This window comes from Girardinichthys multiradiatus, chromosome 12 (assembly GCF_021462225.1).
Source record: "Girardinichthys multiradiatus isolate DD_20200921_A chromosome 12, DD_fGirMul_XY1, whole genome shotgun sequence".
NCBI classification, from domain to species: domain Eukaryota; kingdom Metazoa; phylum Chordata; class Actinopteri; order Cyprinodontiformes; family Goodeidae; genus Girardinichthys; species Girardinichthys multiradiatus.
This window is the reverse complement of record NC_061805.1, coordinates 41,922,339-41,938,863: the sequence shown is the minus strand read 5'-3', so window position 1 is coordinate 41,938,863 and position 16,525 is coordinate 41,922,339. Positions and strand designations below refer to the sequence as shown.

Genomic DNA, 16,525 nt, shown 5'->3' with positions numbered 1-16,525 from the left:
CCTTTTGGCGAAATTAGACTGGCGACCAAGAGCCAGGCCATTTTGTCCAACATCAACGTCGGACCTCACAAATGCACTTCTGGAGGGATGGTCAAAAAATCCAATAAACACATACATAAACCTTGTGAAAAATGTTGACGCTTTAATAGTTGTAAAGGGTGGGTCAACATCATATTAAACCCTATGAATTTAAAATAGTAGGTTACTCGATGGCAAGTGACCCAATACTTTTGGGAATTAAGTATTCACATAAAAATAAACCTGGTGCTCTGGTGTAGCATATATCAAACTTTTTAACCCATACAAAATGCAAACTAAAATACATGTATTATCAAAATTGTATAGTTTTGTAAAAGTAAATTAGTCGATTTGGGATTTTTTAAATTTCTAATGAGTCTGTTAACGCACCAAAGATGGTTTATAGTGTACATGACTGATTTTAATAATATACTGATCTATTTTATAAGGGTAGTATTCAAAAAATAAAATAATATTTCTCAAATAAACACTACATGGTCGTGTCAGTGATATTACATTTCTGTTTTTGCACTGTGAACACATTTACAGCAGGTGTTAGGGCCGATCACTCTGCATAGATGTTCACAATGCCAACAAAAATGCTCAGAGTGACACATCTTCATATTTTGCTGTTATCTTTTTTTTAAAGAGACAGGACAGTATTTCCGTTAGCTCCGCCTGTCGCCGGAGTCTATCGTTCAGACAAAAATCTGACGACCTGTACTTCTGTGTAGAAGCCGCTCTGGGAATGCTGACGGGTTAAATAAGTATCGCTGTGCTAGTTAAAGGTTTTATTCTTTACAAGGACAGATGACGGGACGGCTGGCGGGAAACTCGCGTAGCTGATGCATCACCATCAAATGCAGTCAAATTTGAAACCTGGCTGGCCCTCGACTTGTAACACCGGAAATAACCACGACAACTGGAATAACGCTATGGCGAGTGAATGAAAACGAGTTAAATAGCAATATATGGTGTGGAAAACGCGGTGTAATGTGTTTAATATTAGAAAAATATGGGGATATAATGTATGCCGAATTGACTTGGGTAGAGAGCTGTTTTAAGTGTTAGCTGCACGGCTAACGGAGCTAGCTCATATTATGTAATAGTTACAACTAGCTTTGCTTGTAAAGCTCCTGTTCGGGGTTCTGTTCCTTTACTAGAGATACTATGCGTTTTTATTGCTTTACATCTAGTTTGGAAGTAAGTATGCTGATAAAGTTAACATAGTCTTAAAACTGTACCTGCATCGCGTTTAAGGTCCTAAACTGGTTCGGCAAGCGCAATAATTGAGTAACTGCCATTATTAACTCAGATAGTGTTTGTTTAAAGATAGGCAGCCTGATTGTTTCAGTTGCTACTTCATGTTAAACATAAAGTGGTGACTTTTCTTTGTAAAATGTTGTGTTTGCAGGATGCTCCTCAGTATCCAGGTTACCCTACACATTACTGGTATCCACAGTCTCACTCCAATGGACACTATGCACAGGCTTATCCGTCGGGGTCAGATGTTCAGCCACAGTACAATCCACAGGTACAACTCGTTATGCAGCATAACTCCAAGCAAGTAGGAGTTGATCTACTTCGCTTCCTACGTCTGTCTTGAATGTTTTTCTTTTTCCATCTCTATACCACATCTACACGAAACTGCATATTTCTACAGACAAATAATACAATTCTTTACTTTGGTCTAAGGTAATGCCTGGAGGCTATCCAAATGGCCATGCTATCTACAACGCTGCACAAAACCAGTATCCAGCAGGTGGTTTTCATCCATCCAACCCGTTCTACTGTGCTGACCCTCAGAGAAGTTCCTATCCTAACCAAGGCTGTCCGACTGAGCAGAGTGGTGGGCCGTCGGGGCAGCCGCACACTCAGCTCCAGCATCATCATTATTCTGGTCCACACTGTCAAGGGGTGAGATGACATTCCAACTGAAGTGCACAATTTAAATCAAATCAGTTTGTTATTTCGTTCTGTACCAAGCAACAAAGCGGGACAGCATATTTTCCGGATTTAACACAGATTTGTGAGGGGAAAGTATTAGATAAAACACAGAAGAGATAGAAATGAAAATATAAAGTGTATAATCTAAGCTGCAGTTCAGCTTTTTGGCAGCTTGAGGCAAAAATCTGTATAGAAGCCTGGTGGATATGCTGTTAAAGTTTGCCTCAAGGCAGCAGTTTAAAAGTTCATGGAGTGGGTGTAAGGAGTCTCTGACAACATCCAGTGCTGTGTTCCTGGACAGACGGTAGGGACCCTCCAATGACCTACTTAGCTCCTGTCATGATCCTCTGCAGGCCCCTCTTTTCTACCATATCGTACCTGGAGCATGTAGTATGTCATCACGCTTTCTATAACTCTGTCCTCAGCTCTGTAGAACGTTGTAAGGATGCTGTTAGGAACTGAGGCTTGAATGAAACCTCATCCTTAAAGTCATATTGATTGTAATACAAATGTGTTCATCCAAGCAACACCAAAAATATGTTAAACTATATGATATTGGCTCTTCCCTCAGGGTCCTGGATACCCATCTGGACCGTACTCGCACTACAGTGAAGGTGGACATGCTGTGTCTCCAAATCCCCCCTACCCCACTGGGCAGCCTCTTCATACCAATCCTCAGGGCGATGCCTGGGGGCACACAGGTCCATATGCTTCCTCACAGCAGTGGCACCCAGGGCAGCAGCCTTCACAAAACCACTATGGAAATCCTGTCCGTCCTGCACAACCCCCAGCATGGCCAGGAACTGGAACTGGTGCTCCACCACCCTATCAGCCCAAGGTAAGAATATCTGCTGTTAATTTGTTGAGGTACACACAGTGCCTTGCAGAAGTATTCATACTCATTTTGTCACATCACAAACGCAAACTTTAATGTTTTTTTACTGGGATGTTATGTGGTAGACCAACATGAAGTGCATCCATTTTATAAAACAAAATGGTGCTGAGGTTTACAAGATTTTTTTTACAAACAAAAATCAGAAAATAGTGGTGTGCATTTGTATTCATCCGGCTCTATCCGTTACTACTTCATAAAGTCCAGTGCAGCCAAGTTCCTTCAATCCTCAGAGGTGTTGGAGACCAGTATTGAACAAGCAGCATGATGAAAGCACAGCAGACGGGTCATGCACGAAGTGTTGCAGACGTTTGAAGGAGAGTTGGGTTATAAAAAAAAAAATCACAATATTTGAATATTTAATGGAGAACTGCTCAATCATCCACAAATCTGGTCTTTATGAAAAAGTGGCAAAAGGAAAGCCCTTTTAAGATGGGTGAGAGTTGGAAGAATGGTGCAAAGTTCAGATCAAAATTCAGCTGCAAATCTTTGGCAAGATTTCAAAAAAATGTTGTTCAGACACTCTTTGTGCAGTCTGACTGATATTCAACTATTTTACAAAATAATTGGCAAAGAAATTGGTCCCTAGATGTGCATCGCTAGTAGAAACATACACAAGAAGATGTGCACCTGTATTTGCAGGAAAAGGTGGTTCTATAAAGCATTTTCTCATGTGGGCCACATACAAATGCACACCACACGTTTCAGATTTTGATTTGTAAAAAATGAAAATGTATAATAATTTTTTCACATCACAATTCTGTTTGATGTCAATTTATCACATAAAATCCCAACAAAAATACATTGATGTTTGCAGTTGTAATTTGGAAAAATGTGCAAAGGGGTGTGAATGCTTTTATATGGCACTTTTTATTATATATTTCTATTTTATTTGTTGCTATAAAGGCACAAGTAAAACTTAAACACACTGTGTTTATGGTGTTGTAGGACCAACAGCACCAGCGAACCCCTCAGGTTGGACCTAAACCGAGGCCAGCACCATCCCCGAATACCCCCAACATAAACCCTGCTGAAATAAGTTCACCTCCCCAAATTTACAGCAAAGCTGGGCGAAGTGATCCTAATGCTTCTCAAACTGTCCCCCAACCAGCAGCTGCTCATGCTGGACCTCAGTCCCTTAGCGACAATCCTGGGCTTGCTAAAGTCCAGCTGGTCATGGCCAGGGTTCAGCTGCTTCGGGAAGATGTTGATGAGTTTGTTGGGAGAAAAACAGACAAGAGTTATCGGTGTCTGGAGGAACTACTGACCAAAGAGCTGCTGGAGCTAGACTCCGTGGAGACTCAGGGACAGGAGATTGTTCGACAAGCCCGCAAAGATGCTGTGCAGAGAATTCAGGCCATTCTGGACCAGCTGGAGAAGAAGGCTTTCTGAAGTGGACTGTATTTATCTGCCTGTCGATCAGTTATTCTTGTTTTCTTTGCTCAAATCTTCCATGGACAAACTGAGGGTTCGGTCTCCTTCTTCAGAGACGTACGGATGTTTCCTAAGAAATTGTCATTATTATATAGATGAGGTAAATTACATAGACCCCAGGAAAAGATGCGCCTCTGATCTAAAGTTTAAAACATCCTTTAAGGAGTGTTTGTGCTGGCAGTAAACATAAAACTTATATATCATAAGTGACTTTCAGCCTCCATGAGTGACTGAGCTTGCTACACATCCTGACTCTCCGGCTCATCACATCTTTTACGTCATGCCTTCACCAGCGTGGTGCAGGGTCCCGCCACACGGCAGCTGTTTGCGTAACACACGTTCAGAACGTCCTCGGCATTTTGGTCCGTTTTCATCTCGTCCTTCCTGGAACAACACACTCATTCCTCAGCTGATTATTTGCATGTTCATGCTTTTGTGCCCCCCCCCGTGATGGCTTTGGTATGCACTTTGTTGCTCATGGTCACTCTATCTCTCTGCAGCAGTCGGTGCAGTGTTTCTCTTATGCTCTCAGCCTCGCATGCACTGTAGTGTCAGATAAGCACTCGCACAGCCCATCATCCAGCCCATACTGTAGCAGATTAATGAAACCCCCTAAAGATCGCTGTCCTCGTTACTCCGGTCTCTGAAGTGTAGAATTAAAATCAGACCTACATGTGAATACCATGTATTTTGTTCTTGAAGCTAAGGACAATGTTAACAGTTCATTTAGAAGTGTTTTTTTTTTCCTCACTTTTTGTACACCTGTAAAAAGTCAAATATGAAGCTTTAACATTTTCTGTAAAGGTTTATGCCTAAAGACAGTGTTAAATGCACTTAGGCACAAAGGTTAAGTTGGAGTTAGTTCATTATTCTCTAGGGCACAAATTCTTCTTTGAGCTGCTCATGTGCAACACATTCTTGTTGGTTTTGTTTGAAAAAGGAAAAAAAAGAAGTGCCATATTTGATATGGTGATTTTTATATATGATCAGAAGAACAATAATAAACAACCGAAAGGTTTGCATGGAAAATAGTTTTTGCATTCTTTATTTTTGTTTTCAATTGTAATGCATGCTTTTAACACAAGGTGGAGATCTTGGCTTGATAAACAGTTAAGGAAAAAACTAGTAATTTCACTTGTTTTTTTCACTCTTTTTTTGTTCTTAAACATGTTCTTTGAGCCACAGTAATTTATTTTCCTTGTTGAGAAAAGCAATTATTCTGTCTTAATGTAGAAAGAACAGAATTGTCTTTTTTCCATCAAGTGGAAACTTGCCCTTGTCTATGCTCTTCTAGCCAATCTTTAAATAGGCAGCTATTTTCATTCTAAAACATAACACATGCCCCTGAAGGCCTGAGGCATGCAGTCTAGGTTTATAGTAAGGGTCAAATGTCCTGACAACACTCGGACATACGGTGTTATGGAGATGAATCAGAGGAGAAGAAGCTTGAAACTAATATCACCTGTCGTGTTTGACACAGTGTCAGCACAGGAGTTCAATCGAGTCTTAATGCTGTTAAAAAGCAGTTATATTGAGCTTCTGTGACATCTTTTTGGTTTTTTTTTTTGGTCAGTTATTTAAGTACTTTCAAAAAAGAGCCACTTTTTCACATTGAAAGTTTAGCTAAATTGTGAGAGGAAGAAGCAATGTCATACACATCCAAACTTCCTGCTTCCTGGAATGATGAGCAACCACATCGGAAAGTGGTAATTGATCTGAGTTTGCCTGGTTTGGCAGTGTTTGAGCTGGAAAGACTCCTGTTTACAGGCAAGGCCATCATCAGCCATGCAGATGAGGTGTGGCCAAGGCTTTACATTGGTGACCAGTAAGAATCTTATCTTTTTCTCTTGTTGAAACCTTTTTAACCACATGAACAAACCTTTTTTCCTCAAGGCTGTCTGTAAAGGTACAATTTGCATCAAGTGTGCATGTGAAACAGAAACAGATCATAAATCAATTTTAAAAAGGAAATTAGAAACGAGTTGTCCAGCTGCCTTTGCATAAACTACAGCTCTGCTATGTGACTTTCCAATGACACCAGGCCATGAAGGCATACAACAGGCCTTGGCTATTTGTCCTTTTGCGTGCCTCAGATGGTCTAAATATCAGACCGTCACTATAAAAGTATTGCATGCTTAATATATGGTGCATATACGTATATCACTTGCAAAAGTATTCTTCACTGTTTCTACCAGCTTGCACATACAGGTACACCTCAAAATATAATGAAAAAGTTCTGTATATTTTGTTGCATATATCAGAAAGTTTAGTATATGTATAGTTTTATTACACATAGTGAAATATATCATTTTTTTATTTCTTATATCTTGTAAACAGATAATGAAAACCCAATATACTGTATTCCAGAAAATTAGGATATTGTGAAAACATAAACATTTGGAAACTCACTATTGCACATCCTAATCTGCTAAATTAATTTGAAAAACCTGCAAAGTTTTCCTGAGCCTCTAAATGGTCTCAGTCTGGGTCAGTAGGCTTCAGAACCATGGGGAACACTGCTGACTGGACAGATGTCCAGAAGACGGTCACTGACATCCTCCACAAGGTGGGTAATCACAAAATGTCACTACTAAAGAAGATGGTTGTTCACAGAGTGCTATATCCAAGCATATTAATAGAAAGTTGAGGGGAAGGAAGAAGTGTGGTAGGAAAAGGTTCTCTAGGGATGACCACAGCCTTGAGAGGATTGTCATGCAAAATGAATTCAAGAACTTTGGGGAGCTTCAGAAAACACCTGAATTTATACTGAGATTAAATTGGATACAGGCAATTCAATTCAGTTTTATTTATATAGCACCAATTCACAACACCTGTTGTCTCAAGGCACTTCACAACAGTCAGGTACATACATTCCTATTAATCCTAACAATTGAACAGTGCAGACAGAGTTAGCTTTTTATTCAAATTGGTAGACTGTTTTCTAATTAGACGTCTGAAGGCTACTGGATGCACCTGATTAAAGTCGTAATATGACAACATATAAAACATTTCAGGAAGGTATGGCCAAATATGGAAGGCACTGTAACGATAAAATGTATCCTCCAAATTTTATGTGCTGTATTTTGCAGACATAGTGCAGAAAACCGGGCTGATCTATACAAGCATCTCTTCACTCATGTCCTGAACGCAGCTCACAGTAAAAGAAGAGGGCAGCCAGGCATATATGAGGAAATGAACATCACCTACATAGGCATAGAGGCACATGACTCCTGCAACAATGACATGAGTATCAATTTTCAAGCTGCAGCAGACTTTATCCACAGAGGACTAAGCACAGGAGGTAAGCCTGGCAGAGAAAAAAAGAAATTAACAAATCATTACAGTCAGGTTCAGAAGAATGAACGAAATCTCACATTTCTCTTTGATTCTCAGGTAAAGTTCTGGTGCATTGTCATGTGGGCGTCAGTCGCTCTGTCAACCTGGTACTAGCTTACTTGATGCTGAAGCAGAAACTCACTCTGGTGGAGGCTATTTGTGCTGTGAAAGACAATCGGGGTGTGATCCCAAATCGAGGTTTCCTCCGACAGCTCATCAAACTGGATAAGCAGCTCTTTGGCAAACATCATTAAACCATGAGAAACCACAGGCTCAAGACCATTCAAGCCCCATCATCTCATACCAGTTCAGTTTTCTTCTGGTTTGGACTGGAGCGAAGAGATAATAAAAACATGTTTTTTATTATCTATAAACTGAAGTCATAATTGTTTTTATTATTTCATTCATTTTTCAACTTTGTAAAATGTAAAAAGTCATGGAGGCCTTTTAAGTAATATGTAAAAATTCACTTCTGTCACATAAAGACATGGTGTCAACATTTGGTCGAAAGGAGTGTGTGTGTGTGTGTGTTCCTGTCTTGGCATCACAGTGAGAACCATTTTCCCGATTTCACCATCAAATTTAGGACCGTTTGTACCAAAGTGAGGACATTTTGCTGGTCCTCACGACCTATGTTGCTAACGGTTAGGTTTAGGACTAAGGTGTGAATTGACTTTAGGTTAAGGTTAGGGTTAGGCATGCACTGGTAATAGTTAGGTTTAGGGTTATTGTCAGGGTTAGGGCATAGAAAGGGTTGAAAATGACTGAAAATCAATGGGAGTCAACAGATGGTCCTCACTACATAGCAAAACAAGAGTGTGTGTGTGTGTGTTGTTGATAAAGTCTGTAAATGTTCTCCAGAATAAAAATGACACTAGGCAATATATTTTTTTCAATTTAATGGGAAATTAATAGAAAGAAATATAACTTTTGTGGGTGAATATTACCTGTTCATTATAACCTTGATGCAATATAAACCCATTCTATTAATCATAATTTATCTAAAAGTAAAGACTTTAAAAAAAAATTTTTTATCCCCCCCACATTTCATTCCTAACATTTTTTTTCAGGTGGGACAAAGCAGTTTATCGATTGGACAAAGTCAGAGATGATGTGCACAGAAAATAATAGTACATTCTGAAATTTAGAGTTGGACGTCTGCGACTTCGAGCCAATTCTTATTGTTTTTTTGAAACTGTCCAGCTCAGAAACATAAACCTAAAGGTTTGAAAGAATAATCCTTCATTTTCGACCTCAGTATTACAATCTGCCCCGGATATATGTGTACTAGACTGTATACGTCTGTGAGCTCAATAGTGAGTGAGAACAAAGAGAGCCAGACAGAGAATATGATTGATGAGCTAAGAGACATAACCTAGCTCCAAGCAAGAGCCCAATCTAATTTATCAAGCCAGGATCAACTTGGCTTGATAAATTTGGTTGCGGTGTTTTCTTCACAATTAACTTTTATTATTTGTTCACCAATTAATCTTTAAATTCCAGGCAGCTTTATTTGCTTAAACTTTCTGCATGTGCCAGAGAGAAAATCCCTCTTACCCAGTAAGATTACATTTTTTGCCCTGCTACTGATTCGGTTCTGAATACCAAAGAGAGGAACCATGCCGATGCAACGCCGGTGCCAGATGAAAGGAGTCTGTGCCTCCATGGAGTGACAACTTGCAGGCTGGATCGAACAACTGTTGCAACAAATTTCCCCCACCCACTGAGTCGAGGAACAGGACCTGTAGAACCACAGGTTAAGGGACCCAATTGAGAGGTGACACAACAAGACCCAGGATCAGAGTTCAGCTGTTCGAGGTTGTTTTCGGGTGATGGAATCTGCCAGATCTCAAAAGCCGCCCTTTGTTTGAATTAATCTGTCTCCTGTGCAAACTTTCCTTAGATTTAAATCAGGTATTTAAATTTAAAAGTTATGAGTTTGTCTTTCAGAGAGAGAGACACTGAGAAGAAGCTACAAAGTTCAATCTTTAATCAGCTACTGACACTCTGAACATTTATTCTCAATTCCCATCTGAATATCCATTGAAATAGTTAGACTTCATGTTTGTTTGATCATTCACAGAAATACATTAGTAAGATTACTAATGAGATAATAGTTAAGGTTAGGGACTAGATCCAGGACAATCATTAAACCTTTAAATAAAGTGGTAATATTGTGATCCTAAGAATACATATGTATTTAAAATATATTTTACTCCTTTAGGATAGATATTGGTAGATGAGTGAGAAATTATAAAGGTTTTTTAATGAGGCAGAATTTTAACACATAATATAATATAGTTGCCTATTAGCATGCATAGAAAGGAAATGTGGCTGCAGCTTTGATTAACACACCTGAGTCCATTTTTCTACTTTAAAGTGCCAATCTATGCAGGGAATAAATCAGCAGGAGTTTGTGAGATAACTGGGTGCTGACCAGTGTTTCAGAGGTTTGCAAGTGTAAGTAGTGGTTTGGACATGTTTGGATGGGAAAATGTTTCCATAAGGATGTGACCATGCAGCCTAGGATGTGAAATTGCTGTTTCATTAACTGCTGCACTGCAGAGCTATTTTTGTGGCCAATTGAAAAATGTGGATCTATCCTTGAATAATAGGAAATAATTATTTCATAAACAGAATCTTGATTTTAATTTTTCCCTTTTTTTAATTAGAACAATCAATTGAGTGATTACCTGAATTTAATTAAAAGTTTTGAGCCACTTAAGTCTTTATATCCACAAGTGAAAATAAACACTTCTGGCCCTCTGTCGTAGATCACCATGTTGCCTGCAGTTGTTCTTTGGATATTATCAGCAGTGATCTACACAGAAGGAGGCCAACATCAGATAGCGCATGCTGAGGAAGACCAAGACACCCTTGCAGACAGCGGTGACAACAGAATCACTCCAGTGATCCTTGCCAACAAAGAGTTTGCCTTCTGTCTGTGCAGCAAGTTATTAGATCATGATGGCTCTCAAGGCAAAAAACATCTTCTCTCCAGTTAGTGTCTCTGCTGCCTTGGCTGCTCTGTCTGTGGGGGAACGGGGGAAGACCCATCAGCAGTTGTTTAGTGGTTTGGGTTTCAACAGCTCAGCTGACTCAGACAGATGTAGACCATCTCCTTGAATATTTCCACATTTTGTCATGTGACGGCAACAGACTTCATTGTATTTTATTGTTTTAAGTTGTGAAGTGGAATAAAAAGGATTTATGGTTTTAAATATTTTTTACAAATCTGAAAAGTGTGCATTTGAACCAGCTTGGACATCTAGAAACTTGTTTTCCCCCTTTCTTTCTAGCAAATAGTTCATGCTCAGTGTGGTTGGATGAAGAGAAATTGTGAACAGCCCCTTTAGGTCTTTCTAAAGATTTTTAATTGGATTTAAGTCAAGACTTTTCCAGCCTTAGCAGTTTCTTTTCCCAGGACTGCCCTGATTTCCTGGGACCTCCTTGGGATCCACCAGAAAGAGCTGGAGTGTCACTATGGTGAGGGGTCTCTGGATCTCCCTCCTGGATCTTATCTATGACAATGGATAGATGGGTGGATGCATCATTTTTTTGTCCATCTCACAATTATACAGTACTTTGTGTTGACCTGTTTTATAAGGTCTGAACAAAATACATGAACATTTGTGGTTCAACGTGAGAAAGTGTAGGAGGGGTACAAGGTTTTGCAAGGCAATGTGAAAGTTAATATAGGACACTTTAATAGGAAGGAATAGGTAAGGTGATGCAGGGGCTAATAGAATGAGGGGCTAACTCGGATTCACCCTGTAATGCAACAGTTTTAAAAGTGTTGTGCAGTTATGATTATCAATATTTATTAAAAATTCTAATTTGACAATTAGAATTCCAAACCATATATTATATAATATATAATTTGAAATTGTGATTGTCGGGCTACTAGCATCTAATAATTTATAATTCATTGGAAATTGATAACTATTAACAAAAATCAACAAACGTTACTGTATTATCAGACAGTTAACCAAAAAGGAATGATATGAGTAAGGGCTTTAAGGCAGCAAATCTCTTCTATTCAAAATACACATAATACATGTGTGAATTTATTAACTAAAATATTTCAACCTTGCAGTCAACTTGCCACTTAATGAAATTCTCCACGTAAAACTAGTAACAAAACTAAACAAAGGAAAATTAACAATAAAAACTGTGAAAATATGGAATAATCTAAGCTTTGGATCTGATGTGAGAAACCACAATGAACATCAGGAATAACACTTTAGCATGAAATGATATCAGGGGCGGGGGGGCTTGTTGCTCAGTGGTCTTTATGCCAGGGGCAGGGGTTGGTGTGGACCCTAGGCCACTGGGGGGACCGGTTCCTGGGCTTGGCCTGCGCAGTCAGGAGTGTTGGTGTGGCTGTGTTGGGGAAGAGGGCTCCGTGCCCTATGTCTCCCTCTGTGTTTCTTTAGCCTGGGGGTTGACCTGGGCGCAGACCTTCTACAGTTCTCGCCACACTTAGAAATGTACACTGCCAGACAAGAACCTGGCACTCCCATACATCCACTAAATACAACCCTACTTATTTCTACACATGTGCTCGCACAGACATACACACACACACAATCACTCTTAATGATTGAAGATTATACAAACACAGGTTGCGTTAACATCAATGTGGCCTGCCCATTTTGATGCCAGTTTGTATCTGGGATTAATAAAGTTAATCATGCAAATAGGATACTATCTTGATATGTCCTTTTTATAGAGCAAAATTGCCCTGGCACATGAAAGGAACCATCTGCTCTATTTGGTATACCAGAAACACTGCAACAGGATGTTTTCTTTTTATATTGTACTGTAAAAGAATATGTTGGTTAATATTCACTTGTTTTTGTTCTTTTTGTTTTTCTGAGAATTATTTGCAAACCTTAATGCCATGATTGGCCAGCGACTGAGATACTGTCACACAGCTCAACTGTAGAACAAATAAGAAGTTTGGACAGAATAAACAAAATCAAAGTTCACCTGATCATTGATAAACATAGGCTATTTCTCCATCTAGACTGTGGTAAGAGGGACAAACTGAGCTGAGGTGAGCTGCAGCCAGAAAACGGTAAGTATTTTGAAGAAATTACACAAAACCAATGTTCTTCATATTTAAAGTATATGTTGAAATATTTTTGCAGAACATGAAGATAGTTTTAATAATATGTGAGATTGTCAAATTACAATTTCACTTTGCAAAGAAATGACTGCTATGAGATTGCAGGAAAAAGTACATTTTGTTTAGTGTTTATCCATGTCATAAAGTGTCATGTGTTGTTAATCTTGAAGAGTTTGAATAACCAACTTATCTGTTTATTATATATTGTATGTGAGGTTTCATCAGATCTGACATACAAGAAATAAATAAATATATCAATCACTTTAATTAAGATGGCTATCTGTATGGAGTACTACAATATTTATGTAGCAAAACAAAAACATAAAACTAGAACATATAAAACCAAATGAGTAGGTTTTGAGATTTCACCATGCCTGTGTGCAAAAGCAAATATTGTGTAACCTCAATAAATGTCACTTTTGACTCTCCCTTTCAAGTTACCATGATGCAAGCACCGGTGGTTCTCTGGATCTTATCAGCAGTGGTCTGTGTAGGAAAAAGCCATCATCACATTGGGCACGGTGAGGAAGCCCAAGGCACCGCTGCAGAGGACAGTGAGAGCAAAATCTCACTGGTGACCTCAGCAAACAAAGAGTTTGCCTTCCATCTGTACTGGAAGTTAGCGGATCATGCTGCCTCTCAAGGCAAAAACATTTTCTTTTCTCCAGCCAGTGTCTCTGCTGCCTTGGCTGCTCTGTCTGTAGGGGCACGGGGGGAGACCCATCAGCAGTTGCATAGTGGCTTGGGCTTTAACAGCTCCCAGCTGACTCAGACAGATGTAGATCAGGCCTTTCGTACACTCCTAGCAAACACAGCATCTGATAAGGACATCAGCCAAGGTTCTGCTCTATTTGTTGATAACCTTTTCAAGCCAAAACCTGAGTTCCTGGATGTCCTGAAGCAGTTCTATTCTGCCGAGGGCTTCAGTGTTGACTTTGCCAAAACTACAGAGAGCACCAATACCATCAATCAGTATGTATCAGATAAGACTAACGGAAAGATAAACAAGCTGGTTGAAAGCCTGGATCCAAGGACAGTTATGTACCTCCTCAATTACGTCTACTACAAAGGTAAATGATCTCTACTATGAAATCCCTGTCCTCCCTTTTTCATTGTGAGTCATTTTTAGGTGATTCATAAGAACTCTTCCTTCTGCTCAAACAGGAAAATGGGAAACTCCCTTTGATCCTGAGCAGACTGTGGAGGATGTGTTCAGGGTGGAAAAAAACAAAGAGGTTCAAAATCATACACTGAAAAATGCAGAGCAGATCTGAGTCATCTTGTATTTATTTTCCAACTAAATCTCAATCTTTTATTTTGCAGGTTCAAGTCCAGATGATGAGAATGGAAGAAGATGTTAGTACTTATTACGACCAGGCCATCAACACCTCAGTCCTCCACCTGCCCTTCAACAACTCCTACTCCATGCTGCTGCTGTTACCTGACAATATGACAATGCTGGAGAGAAATATCAGCCCTACACATGTCACTAGATGGTTAAAGTGGATGAAGTCAGGGTAAAGAGAGTCACCTTTCAGTATCAATTAAATTTTTGTCAGGTCTTGAATAATTAGTGCTTATAATTGCTTTTTTTAGGAGGTACAAGATCTATGTTCCCAAATTTTCCATCAAGACCTCCTACAAGCTGAATGATGTGCTGACTGGAATGGGAATGGCAGACATGTTTGGGGATCGTGCAGATCTCAGCGGCATTGCAGAGGGACAGAAGCTGGCTGTGTCGGAGGTAAGAGGGGAGTATAAGATAAAATGTCCTTGCTTACCAAAGTTCTGTTGACATGTGTCACACACTCTGCTTTGATTGCGTTGTAAAGGTTGTGCACCAAGCCACACTGGACGTCAATGAGGCTGGAGCCACTGCTGCAGCAGCCACTGGTATCGGCATCACACTTCTGTCCTTCCGCCACATCCCAGAATTAAGGTTCAACCGTCCTTTCATGGTGATCATCACTGAGCGAGTCGCAGAAAACGTGCTTTTTCTGGGCAAGATTGTCAATCCAAACATCTGAAGGAATAGATGTTATATTTGAACCCAGCTTTATCAGTACATATGTAATACAAAGAAAATACTTTGTGTGGTGTCTTATTCCCATTGCATACACAGATAACATGTTTGCTTCACATTTGTATTTGCTGATCCTTAAAAAAGGCATGTTCTACAATAAATACAAGCCAAAGCATCTGCCAGTCTGATTGAGTTCTGAGGACTTAATAATCAGTCAGTCAGTCATTTTCTACCGCTTATTCCATAGTGGGTCACGGGGGAGCTGGTGCCTATCTCCAGCAGTCTATGGGCGAGAGGCGGGGTACACCCTGGACAGGTTGCCAGTCCATCACAGGGTAACACACAAACAACCATGCACACACTCATTCATACACCTAAGGGCAATTTAGAGTGACCAATTAACCTAACAGGCATGTCTTTGGACTGTGGGAGGAAGCCGGAGTACCTGGTGAGAACCCACGCATGCACGGGGAGTTGAACCCAGGATTTTCTTGCTGCAAGGCAACAGTGCTAAGACCTGCCCCACCGTGCAACCCCTGACTTAATAATCACAGGGGAATTCTGATTAGTAGACTGCTTTTAACAAAAAAAAAATAAAAATGATTCAGTAGTCTATATTTGTCTGGATTTGCACAACAAAAACCCTTTTCAGACAAAAAATGCCTCATTTGTCTGGTATTAGTTATAGAGTATAAGGACCTGATATTGGCTCTAGTTTCCTTTATTTTTGCTTTCTCTTGAGATCCGCCTGCCATGGCCCTCTTAAATCTTAAAAATGTGTGTAGTTAATACAATTTCATGAGTTGCTTTTATTTAAAAATGTACAAAGTGCGGCTGCGTTCAGGAAAAAAGATACAAATGAAAACAGTCATGATAAAAGAGAAAGTACATCTTTTTCAATTCGGTTTTATTGGACCAGGACACAATACAATGTTTTTGCTCTTTTGCAGATTCTAAAACAATTTAAATCAAACCTCAAGTGAACAAAAACATACAACAGAATAACACTCATTTGTCATTATGAAGCCAAAAAGAAAAAAGCTCTGTGAAAAAACTTTGCACACTTGTACAGTTTCAAACGGTTCAAGAGGAAAAGAATCAACCACGTGGTGCTAATCAAAATCAATTTATTAACTGATCATCCTCAGTTTTTCTTTTAACAAGACCGTGTGAAATTCCATTTGAATCTTTTTGGCCCTATCAGCACATATCAAGAGTAGATCAAATCAATCTGTTATCAAATGAACTTTAATGTCAAAGATAACCAGAGTTAATTCAAATTGTAGTTTCCAAGGGTCTGCACGGTGGTGCAGTTGGTAGAATGGTTGCCTTGCAGCAAGAAGGTCCTGGGTTCAACTTCTGACCTGCATGGAGCTTGCAGGTTCTCCACGTTCATGCGTGGGTTCTTTCCGGGTACTCCGATTTCCTCCCACAGTCTAAAGTACACGACTGTTAGGTTAATTGGTCTGTGCATAGGTGTTTGTCCTGTGTGTCTCTGTGTTGCCCTGCGATGGACTGGTGACCTGTTCAAAGTGTACCCTGCCTCTTGGCCATAGAATGAAGTGAAATATAAAGACAGTGAAATAAAAGACTAGCTCATCAAACACTTGATGGTGGTTTAGGTGGCAATTGCTTTTTCATTCTAGACCAGATTGTTTATAGCTTCTTTCCCCACAATAAGTGAAAATTTCATTTGAAAATTGCTTTTTGTATTAACTCAGGCTATCTTTATCTATTATTAAAA

At 39.6% G+C, this 16,525-nt stretch overlaps 3 protein-coding genes and 1 long non-coding RNA gene across 4 annotated transcripts; all 4 read left to right on the top strand.

The window, feature by feature from the left end:
* The first annotated feature begins 686 nt into the window (after window positions 1–686).
* Window positions 687–5,320, top strand: bag4 (BCL2 associated athanogene 4). The gene is made up of 5 exons (XM_047380347.1): window positions 687–956; window positions 1,433–1,552; window positions 1,714–1,935; window positions 2,537–2,803; window positions 3,806–5,320. Exons 1-5 carry the CDS (start codon window positions 864–866, stop codon window positions 4,247–4,249), a joined length of 1,146 nt encoding a protein of 381 aa, XP_047236303.1. The 5' UTR covers window positions 687–863; the 3' UTR covers window positions 4,250–5,320.
* A 392-nt stretch (window positions 5,321–5,712) lies between these two features.
* On the top strand, window positions 5,713–8,208 carry LOC124878467 (dual specificity protein phosphatase 26-like). Its single transcript, XM_047382420.1, has 3 exons — window positions 5,713–6,116; window positions 7,381–7,592; window positions 7,685–8,208. The coding sequence occupies exons 1-3, from the start codon at window positions 5,938–5,940 to the stop codon at window positions 7,879–7,881; spliced, it is 588 nt and encodes a 195-aa protein (XP_047238376.1). The 5' UTR covers window positions 5,713–5,937; the 3' UTR covers window positions 7,882–8,208.
* Window positions 8,209–9,967: 1,759 nt separating this feature from the next.
* LOC124877203 lies at window positions 9,968–10,852 on the top strand. Its single transcript, XR_007040466.1, has 2 exons — window positions 9,968–10,087; window positions 10,402–10,852. It is a non-coding gene; the product is annotated as an uncharacterized LOC124877203 (long non-coding RNA).
* Window positions 10,853–12,554: 1,702 nt separating this feature from the next.
* LOC124878133 (serpin A3-5-like) lies at window positions 12,555–14,848 on the top strand. Its single transcript, XM_047381955.1, has 6 exons — window positions 12,555–12,707; window positions 13,196–13,828; window positions 13,923–13,993; window positions 14,082–14,275; window positions 14,355–14,502; window positions 14,591–14,848. Exons 2-6 carry the CDS (start codon window positions 13,201–13,203, stop codon window positions 14,783–14,785), a joined length of 1,236 nt encoding a protein of 411 aa, XP_047237911.1. The 5' UTR covers window positions 12,555–12,707; window positions 13,196–13,200; the 3' UTR covers window positions 14,786–14,848.
* Window positions 14,849–16,525: the final 1,677 nt, after the last annotated feature.

What these genes read in the sequence shown, in the direction of transcription:
- LOC124878467 (XM_047382420.1), top strand. Translation starts at nt 5,938, where the DNA reads ATGTCATACACATCCAAACTTCCTGCTTCCTGGAATGATGAGCAACCA. An exon ending in AGGCTTTACATTGGTGACCA is followed by an intron (nt 6,117 to 7,380) that starts GTAAGAATCTTA and finishes TGTATTTTGCAG; the next exon opens with ACATAGTGCAGAAAACCGGG. An exon ending in CAGAGGACTAAGCACAGGAG is followed by an intron (nt 7,593 to 7,684) that starts GTAAGCCTGGCA and finishes TTTGATTCTCAG; the next exon opens with GTAAAGTTCTGGTGCATTGT.
- bag4 (XM_047380347.1), top strand. Translation starts at nt 864, where the DNA reads ATGCATCACCATCAAATGCAGTCAAATTTGAAACCTGGCTGGCCCTCG. An exon ending in ACAACTGGAATAACGCTATG is followed by an intron (nt 957 to 1,432) that starts GCGAGTGAATGA and finishes TTGTGTTTGCAG; the next exon opens with GATGCTCCTCAGTATCCAGG. An exon ending in CTGGTCCACACTGTCAAGGG is followed by an intron (nt 1,936 to 2,536) that starts GTGAGATGACAT and finishes CTCTTCCCTCAG; the next exon opens with GGTCCTGGATACCCATCTGG.
- LOC124878133 (XM_047381955.1), top strand. Translation starts at nt 13,201, where the DNA reads ATGATGCAAGCACCGGTGGTTCTCTGGATCTTATCAGCAGTGGTCTGT. An exon ending in TTAAAGTGGATGAAGTCAGG is followed by an intron (nt 14,276 to 14,354) that starts GTAAAGAGAGTC and finishes TGCTTTTTTTAG; the next exon opens with GAGGTACAAGATCTATGTTC. An exon ending in AGAAGCTGGCTGTGTCGGAG is followed by an intron (nt 14,503 to 14,590) that starts GTAAGAGGGGAG and finishes TGCGTTGTAAAG; the next exon opens with GTTGTGCACCAAGCCACACT.